Source organism: Beta vulgaris, chromosome 8, assembly GCF_026745355.1.
Source record: "Beta vulgaris subsp. vulgaris cultivar EL10 chromosome 8, EL10.2, whole genome shotgun sequence".
NCBI lineage: Eukaryota > Viridiplantae > Streptophyta > Magnoliopsida > Caryophyllales > Amaranthaceae > Beta > Beta vulgaris.
Window position 1 is genome coordinate 50,988,402 of NC_079209.1, and position 10,152 is coordinate 50,998,553.

A 10,152-nucleotide genomic window follows, 5' to 3' on the forward strand; every position below is an offset into this window, starting at 1 on the left:
TTAAAAGCGGATGGGCCAAAGTTGGGGGTATTCTAATCCATTTTTCCTATAAATAATATGAAAGTTGTTATGAAATATAATATGGATGCCCATTATACCCCCGTTAATATATCCGGGATATTCTAGGGTTTTGTTCTCCAATCAAACCCTAACTATTGTATTGTATATATATACCCTGGACTATATGGAATAAGATACAACACACGATTCTCTCTTCTATTTTCTCTCTTCAGTTTATTTACAACACGTTATCAGCACCAAACCCTAGCCGACTGAGCAAACAAGAAACCAAGAAAATCATCTGTCATTGAGGTAAAGTATTATCACTTTTGTTATTAGCGACTACGTACCCTTATTTGTTGGATTTTTTTTTTTTGACTAATTATTATAAACAAAGGAACTGTATAAAATTTTGATTATGGTTTTGTATTACTGCATGTTTTTTTTGATAAGTTTGCTTCAATTTATTTATACTAGTAATGATGTCTAACATTCTAAAGTCGAATTGTTTAGAAGCGAAATTCTACTATTGATTTCTTGAACTAAGTGAGTTTATCGTCGCGGTATGATTATCAAATTGATCTGTGCTATGTATGTTTTATTGAAACTTCAATTTTGCCGTTGGTTTTTGTTGGTTGCGATGTCCAGTTTTTTTTGATGTACTCGATTAATGTTCGTCTTTGTCTATTACGCGCTGCATAATACATTATTCCTCGCTGCATCATACTTGTTCACTATTCAATCTTTGATGACTATTTGATGGACTACATATACACCTGATCATTACTGCCATATGTTTGCCTGAGCTTAGAGAATTCATGTTTTAGGGACTTATTGCCATATGTTTGCCACTGTGATGTCAACTTGGTTTGACTTATTGTAGTATTGTGTTGCGGGGTTGCGGTGCTTCATGTTATACATGTAGGGTAGTAGGAATTTGCTTAGTAACTGATGCTTACAAATTTTTGTATTTTTTTTTTCTTTTCGTGGTTAAAATTTGTATAACTGCTGTTTATCACATGCTGTCACCCCCGTGACCCTTCTGCTTTCGTTTCAATTGTATATAGTGAATTATGTCGAACCTTACAAAACTTGAATTTGCGGCCCTTGATATTACTGGAAAGAACTATCTGTCTTGGGTGCTAGACGCTGAAATTCACCTAGATGCAAAAGACCTTGGTGATACAATCAAAGCAGGAAATAAAGCAACAAGTCAAAACAAAGCTAAGGCTATGATATTTCTTCGCCACCACCTCCATGAAGGTCTTAAGATTGAGTACTTGACTGTGAAAGATCCACAAGTCCTTTGGAGTAATCTAAAGGAAAGGTATGACCACCAGAAAACTGTAATACTACCCAAAGCTCGTTATGACTGGTTACATTTAAGACTACAAGACTTTAAGTCTGTAAGTGAATATAACTCAGCTATGTTCAGAATTACTTCACAGTTGAAATTATGTGGAGAGAAAATCACTGATGCAGAAATGCTAGAGAAAACATACACTACCTTTCATGCGAATAATGTTGTCCTGCAGACACAATACCGTGAAAAGGAATTTAAGAAATATTCTGAACTTATATCTTGTCTCCTTGTGGCTGAGCAAAATAATGAGCTACTGATGAAAAATCATGAATCACGTCCAACTGGTTCTGCTCCATTCCCTGAAGCGAATGCGACATCCCATAATGGGAAAGAAAAATATCATGCCAACAATCGTGGACGTGGACGTGGACATGGTCGAGGTCGTGGACGTGGACGTGGATACGGATATGGTCGAGGCCGAGGCCGAGGTAGTTATTTCCAGAATTCATATTCCCACCAGAAGGGGGACAATAAAGATGATAACAAACAAGAGAAAGATAAAAATGAGAACGTGACCAATGTATGTTACAGATGTGGAGGAAAAGGTCATTGGTCTCGTACGTGTCGTACACCAAAACACTTGGTTGACCTCTATCAACAATCATTGAAGCAAAAGGGAAAGAAAGTAGAAACAAATCTTGTGTACGAAGATGGCGAAGGTGATTTTGATTGTGGCAATACAACTCACCTGGAAGTTGCTGATTTCTTCACCACCCCTGAAGGAAATAATTAATCCTTAGATTAGATTATGGCTTTTTAAAGAATAAAACTTCGTTTTCGTTTATTAAGTTATTACTATGGATTTTTGTTTGGATTATGTTATTTTATTTTAGATTTTATTTGTTAGTACTATGATTTTATATGACATTGTTAAATTTTGGTTATTTAGTTATTCTTATATATTATTGTTATTTCATTTATTTGAAGAATATGAATGCCCCTCAAGTTCAGTTAGCAATGAATGGTGAAGATTTATGCCTAGCAGACAGTGCAACTACTCATACCATACTAAAAAGCAAGAGATATTTCTCTTATTTGACAATGAAAGAAACTAGTGTGAGTACTATATCAGGTAGTACAAAGATAATTGAAGGCTCCGGAAGAGCAAATATATTATTGCCTATGGGAACGAAATTTGAAATCATTGATGCACTATATTCTCCCAAATCTCAAAGAAATTTATTGAGCTTTAAAGATATTCGCCATAATGGATATCATATTGAGACAATAAGTGAAGGAAATGTTGAATACCTTCATATCACGAGTATTACCCAAGGCACTAAGAATATTTTGGAGAAATTACCTGCATTTTCCACTGGTCTGTACTATACTAAAATCAATACAATTGAAACATATGCCATAGTAAACAGGAAGTTTGCAGATAATTTCACTATTTGGCATGACCGGTTGGGCCACCCTGGTTCAATAATGATGCGAAAAATAATTGAAAATTCATGTGGACATTCATTGAAGAACCAGAAGATTCTTCCTAATGATTTCTCATGTGCTGCTTGCTCACAAGGCAAGTTGATAATACGACCTTCACCAACCAAAATAGATTTTGAATCTATCAATTTTTTGGAACGTATACAGGGAGATATTTGTGGGCCAATTCACCCACCATGTGGAACATTTAGATATTTTATGGTTTTAATTGACGCATCGAGTAGATGGTCACATGTATCCTTGCTATCAACTCGCAACCTGGCGTTTGCGAGACTACTTGCTCAATTGATTAGATTACGAGCACATTTTCCAGATTTCCCTATGAAGGCAATCCGCCTTGATAATGCTGGTGAATTCACTTCTCAAGCCTTTGATGATTATTGCATGTCTATTGGGATAAGTGTTGAACATCCTGTAGCACATGTTCACACACAAAATGGTCTAGCTGAATCATTAATAAAGCGTCTCCAGTTGATTGCTAGACCACTACTTATGAAGTCCAAACTCCCAATCTCTGCTTGGGGACATGCTATATTACATGCAGCAGCATTAATTCGCATCAGGCCAACGAGTAATCAAAAGTTCTCCCCATCACAATTGGTTTTTGGTCAGGAACCAAATATTTCCCATCTAAAAGTTTTTGGATGTGCTGTATATGTTCCAATTGCTCCACCACATCGTTCTAAGATGGGTCCTCAAAGGAGGTTAGGAATATATGTTGGATATGAATCTCCATCAATAATTAAATATCTAGAGCCATCCACAGGGAATCTATTTAAGGCTCGATTTGCAGACTGTCACTTTAATGAGTCAGTTTTTCCAACATTAAGGGGAGAGAATAAACAGCTGGAGAAGGAAATCAGTTGGAATGAATTATCATTATCTCATCTTGATCCTCGTAATAAACAATGTGAATTAGAAGTCAAAAGATAATTCATTTACAAAGCTTAGCAAATCGATTGCCAGACGCATTTACTGACCCAAATAGAGTAACCAAGTCGCATATACCAGCTGTGAATGCTCCAATCAAAATTGATGTCCCAGAAGGAAAACATCAAACTGCTAGTGAGTCTACAGCACGCCTGAAGCGTGGTAGACCTATTGGTTCCAAAGATAAGAATCCTCGGAAAAGAAAAGGAGCAGGAATTGATAATGGCCAGACCGAGGAAACAAAGAATTTTGAAGGATCTCCAGGAGAGACTTTAGACATGGCAAAGGAAGAAATTCAGGTACTTGACAACGAAGAGATCTCAACTGATCATGTCATGTCTGGAATAAAATGGAACCGAAATAAAATCGACGTCGATGAAATTTTTGCATGCAATGTAGAAGTCGATGTTATGGAAGAAAATGAGGATCATGAACCAAAGTCTATTGAAGAGTGTGCACAAAGTGATAATTGGCCAAAATGGAAGGAAGCAATTGAGGCAGAATTAAAATCTCTTGCAAAGAGAGAAGTCTTTGGACCAGTAGTCCGTACACCTAAAGGTGTAAACCAGTGGGACATAAATGGGTCTTTGTGCGAAAGAAGAATGAAGATGGTGAAATTGTGAGATACAAAGCACGTTTAGTTGCACAAGGATTCTCACAAAGACCTGGAATTGATTATGAAGAAACATACTCCCCTGTGGTGGACGCAACTACTTTCAGATTTCTTATTAGTCTGGCAATAAGAGAAGGACTTGATTTACGTTTAATGGATGTAGTCACAGCCTACTTATATGGGCCACTGGACAATGACATTTATATGAAAGTCCCAGAAGGATTTAAACTGCCAGAAGCAGCAAATTCTAATTCTCGAGAACATTACTGCATAAAATTAAACAGATCTCTTTATGGATTGAAGCAATCAGGGCGTATGTGTATAATCGCCTCAGTGAGTACTTATTAAGTGAAGGCTATAAGAATGACCCTATCAGTCCATGCATTTTTATAAAGAGATTTGGGGTAGGATTTGTAAAAATTGCAGTGTATGTTGATGATTTAAATATTATTGGGACCCCTGAAGAGATTTCACACACAGTGGAATATTTGAAGAAAGAATTTGAGATGAAAGATCTTGGAAAGACAAAATTTTGCTTGGGGCTACAGATTGAGCATCTAAAGAATGGAATCCTTGTGCATCAAACAACATATACGGAAAAGGTGTTAAAAAGGTTTTATTTGGATCAAGCACATCTGTTGAGTAGCCCAATGGTTGTAAGATCACTTGATGTTGATAAAGACCCATTCCGTCCTCGAGAAATCAATGAAGAAATCCTTGGTCCTGAAGTACCATACTTAAGTGCAATAGGGGCATTGATGTATCTTGCTAGCCATACGAGACCTGACATATCATTTTCTGTGAACTTGCTAGCAAGGTTTAGCTCATGTCCAACTCGAAGGCATTGGAATGGAATAAAACATGTACTTCGTTACCTCCAAGGAACGAAAGATATGGGTTTATTCTTTTCTAACCAACCCAAAGAAGATTTAATTGGTTTTGCAGATGCAGGGTATTTGTCTGATCCCCATAATGCTCGATCACAAACAGGATATGTGTTCACAAGTGGTGGTACTGCCATTTCTTGGCGTTCCATGAAGCAAACCATTGCAGCCACTTCTTCCAACCATGCAGAGATTTTAGCTATCCACGAAGCTAGTCGTGAATGTGTATGGTTAAGGTCCGTAATTCAACATATACGAGAAGATTGTGGCATATCTATAGGGAAAGAAGCTCCAACAGTTATGTATGAGGATAATGCAGCATGCATTGCACAGCTCAAGGAAGGATACATCAAGGGTGATAGAACAAAACACATTTTACCAAAATTTTTCTTCACCCATGAACTGCAGAAGAATGGTGATGTACAGGTTCTACAGATTCGTTCAAGTGAAAATTTGGCAGACCTATTCACCAAGGCACTTCCCACCGCTACTTTCAAGAAATTAGTTTACCGTATTGGATTACGTCGTCTCAAAGATCTCAAGTTATGTAATCATGAGGGGGAGTAGATGCGCGCTGCACTCTTTTTCCCTTAACCATGGTTTTTCCCACTGAGTTTTCCTGGTAAGGTTTTTAATGAGGCAGCATCTTACGCGCATTAGGAAATATTTTATTTTAAGAGAGAACTTTTATTTTGTATAATGGACATCCAAGGGGAGTGTTATGAAATATAATATGGATGCCCATTATACCCCCGTTAATATATCCGGGATATTCTAGGGTTTTGTTCTCCAATCAAACCCTAACTATTGTATTGTATATATATACCCTGGACTATATGGAATAAGATACAACACACGATTCTCTCTTCTATTTTCTCTCTTCAGTTTATTTACAACAAAAGTCAAATTTTAGGAATATTTCCTTCAATTTGTCATAGACTTATACAAGTTAAAAGAAAGAATACGAAATTTAAGAAGTGCATCACCATTCACCTGTCGCCAAAAAAAAAAAAAAAAAAAGAAGAAGAAGTGCATCACCAATTCGTTAATCGTGTCAACCACAAAAAAAATCATACTCGAGGTCTCAAACTACCGTTATTATTAGGCCCAACAACAAAATCTAGTTCAATCCAATTGATTAGTACCCATTGACAAACACTTAAATCAAGGCCGTGCATCCTTAATCTTAATGGTACCCATTGTTTCCACTAGTTTGATAAGGATAACAAATGAGGGATTATGTTTCCCTTCAGAAACAGTATCTGTTACTTAACACTCATACCAAACAATTAGAAATGAAAACGCTTATTTGAATCCATTTCCTACATCAAAATTTTCCATATCAAACACCCTCTAAATCTTAATGGTACTAGTACATTCACAGAGGTGTCAAAATGGACCCATATTTAATACTTGATTAGAGACCTGTTGTTATCCAACAAGAACCAAAAATATATCTGAAACCCCAAAACGTCATACCCCCAAACCGAAAGAACCTAGACCTGAAATCGAAACAACTCTACTCGAACCTACCCCAACCCAAAAATTATGACCCAAACCCACTCGAAAATAGTAATGCGATATTTTTCACGGACATTAAAAAAACGAACTTAGACTTTTTTGGCAATTAATTTTCAACAACCAAATAAAAATATATAAAGAAACATAAAAGCTTCTAATTCACAACAAAGTATAAATATCACATGACTTGTAACACCAATAATCCAATATGTTAACGTAGACAAAAGAACTTTTAACTGGGTTTTTTTTCCTGAAGACACTGAAACTATTCTAGTTACTTGACTTACTTTATACTAGTTAGTATGTGTGTGTTTTATTTGTTACGGAAAGAAAGTCGATCTCACTTGAAACGACCCAAACTAAATCAACCCAATGCGTTAAAACCGACTTGATGTTGACAGAATTATCAAGCTCGTGCCCGACCCGAAAATTCATGGACCCAAGATGTACCGAACGCAGCCGAACCGAACACAAAGTTGATCCGAATATCACCCAACCCAAAATGACCAGATCCATATCTAATTGGATTGCCCGTTTACCACATATAGATACATATATGTCGCTTTAAAGATCGAGAAAACCTAAATTTTCTCTCATGTGATCAAGGTTATTCCCACTTTAATGACGGTGGTAGCTAATTTTTTAATTATGTTTGTGAACTCATCATTCCTTTAAATTGAAGCGATTCGCATATATAATACTCCATCCATTGTAGAATAGTGCAAACACTTTTATTTATATTTATCTTAAATTAGTTTACAAGTTCATTTTTGCATAGCCCCACTATTTATCATATTATTTCTTTTATAGTTGTTTGGCCCACACTCTACATTTATTAATATACAGTTACCTAACCTTTTCTCTCATCCAATAAAAATAATACCCCACGAACTCCTATCACATGTACTTTAATAAAATATTTGATAACCACATTACCGTATCACCTTGAACTACGTGTCTCGACAAGTTTTCATATTTTTTTCTAACGTTGGGAGTATATTTTTATGCTCTTTCGTTCCATATTATTTTAAACTAGGACATCCTATCATCTGGAGGTATTTATATGGTAGGTTGTGAAGGAATATGTCCTTAGACATCCCGGCAATTACTAAATATAAATAGGAATGTTATTATGAAGATAATAAAGTTAATTATTTTAATAATCGGATTTTCTTGCTAGAGAATAAATATGATTAATAGGACAATATTGATTGGGCCTATAACTAAATTATATTAATCCTATGAGGTCACACAGTGTAGCACAAGTTGGACAAAGTAATCTAAATTCAGTTATGATTAGGATTGGGCCGGTCCAAAAGGGAATAAGAGGAGAATTAGTTCTCCTAACTAGCCTATGACTCTTCTATTATATATAGGATATAATATTAGGGTTTAGGTGATCAGTTAAGCAGTCAGTTTCTTTTCACTAAAGAGAGAAAGAAAAACCCTAGATCTATTCCCTCTAAACGGGTGCCTATACCATCAAAAGCAAGAGAGTTTATACTCTTCCGTTCTAGCAAAACGTTGGTGTTCAATTGGTGCTCGTAGACTGATTAGAGGAGCAACACTTGGGGCTCTTGGATCTTCAAAGCTTGCATACAACAGGAAAATCACGCTACAAAGGTTTAATACTTGATCCCTATTGAATGATTCATGTGTTTTATCATGTCTACGAGCCTATGATAGATGTTAGGAAATTGTTTCCTGAAATTCCGCTATTTACATCTATAAATTCCTACAAGTTGGCCTACCATCTCTCTCTTATTTTTACTCACATTTTTGGTTTTATCTACCTTTTACTTTCAAATGCATTTCCTATGTAGTCGGCCACATCTTGTGGTAGCGCGAGCCTCAATTGCATTTCAAAATTTTATATCTCACTCGTTTTTCATTGTAATTGAGCTTTTAACTAAACGTTAATCTGCCAAAAATATTGTGTATGATGTGAGAAGTATACATTTGAAAATTTTCCCAAATTTTTTACTACTACTTTCATCTTTTATTAGTTTAAAGTTTAAGGATAAAGATTGTGTGGGTCATATGAGAAAAGGTGAATATAGATTGGTTTGTGCCTTGTGATTCCTCGCCCTTTTCAGCCCTACCACACCCAATTAAAAAGGAGTGAGGGATAAAGTTTTTCGAAAAAATAAGAAAAAAGCAAAGAGCCAATCAAATAGTGCCAATAGCATGTTTAATCAATTTAACGTGTCAATTAACATTTGCATTGGCGCCTTGAAAAGTTTGTTGTGACTTCTTAATGCTAAATGGCCATAGTTGGGGCTAGAGATGTAAATGGATCGGGTTCAGGGCGGGTGAAGCGTCACCCGCATCCACCCACTCCACCTGATCCATCCATCACCCGCATCCAACTCCACCCAAATCCATCCATCCATTTGTAACCGGGTTAAACGGATGGATTGGATGATTGACGGGTGAAATCAAATAGTATTAGGAGAAGAAAGAAAAATTACTAACAAGAACCACTAATCCATTTATATAATTCTACTTACTATGTAAAATCGTCTCCAAACTAGCCCTAATCCACATTATTAACATTTATATACTTATATTATCATCTTGTAACTTTTGGGCTATAGATTAATAAAGCTGTAAAAATGAAAAAAACCCAAAATTAAAAAAATTATATATTTTTTACTTTAAATGGGTGACGGATCGGGTGGTAAACGGATGATGGGTCGGGTGATGGATGAAAAAATATCACCCAAACCCGACCCGCATCCATCATCCGATTATCCGTCACCCGGCTATCATCCGTTTAAACCGGGGTTTTCACCCACATAATAAATCGGGTGGAGCGGATGGTCAGGTGATCCACTGGATATTGTCATCTCTAGTTGGGGCATGTGGTATATTTTTCCTATAAAGGCTATAATTGTTTGATGTAGCAAATGTTTACTAATTACTTAATCTTCTATTTGGTTCTCGATTAGTTTATTGAGTTATTTTTCTCTTATTTTAATCATTACATATCTATTTTAATCACTATTTTCTATTTTTCAAATTTATATTATAATATGTTATGCTATGCCTTTGTGATATCTCATATGCTTTTTAAAAGTTTTTCTTTCATATAAATAGTCAGATAAGCATGCAAATATGTGTAATATACGAGATAAAAATAATATAAAAAATAGGTACACAAAAGCTATCATTACTAAAAATTTTAAGTATCCAAAAATTTCAAAACCCCTATCTATACCAGTCAATTTAATTTGATGATATATATGCCATGTATTTAGTTGATCTATTCACTGGTCCCTCACTTTACTATTTGAACTACAAGAAAACACATAATGAATTAAGGATGAATTATAAATAAATTGGTACATGCATATGCAAATATGCAATACAATGAAAAAGAGGATTTTGATTAT

General features: G+C 35.6%; 1 protein-coding gene across 1 annotated transcript; it reads left to right on the forward strand.

Annotated features, from left to right (window-relative positions):
* Positions 1 to 874: 874 nt before the first annotated feature.
* Positions 875 to 2,096, forward strand: LOC104899944 (uncharacterized). The gene has a single exon (XM_010687240.3). It carries the CDS (start codon positions 1,074 to 1,076, stop codon positions 2,094 to 2,096), a length of 1,023 nt encoding a protein of 340 aa, XP_010685542.2. The 5' UTR covers positions 875 to 1,073.
* Positions 2,097 to 10,152: the final 8,056 nt, after the last annotated feature.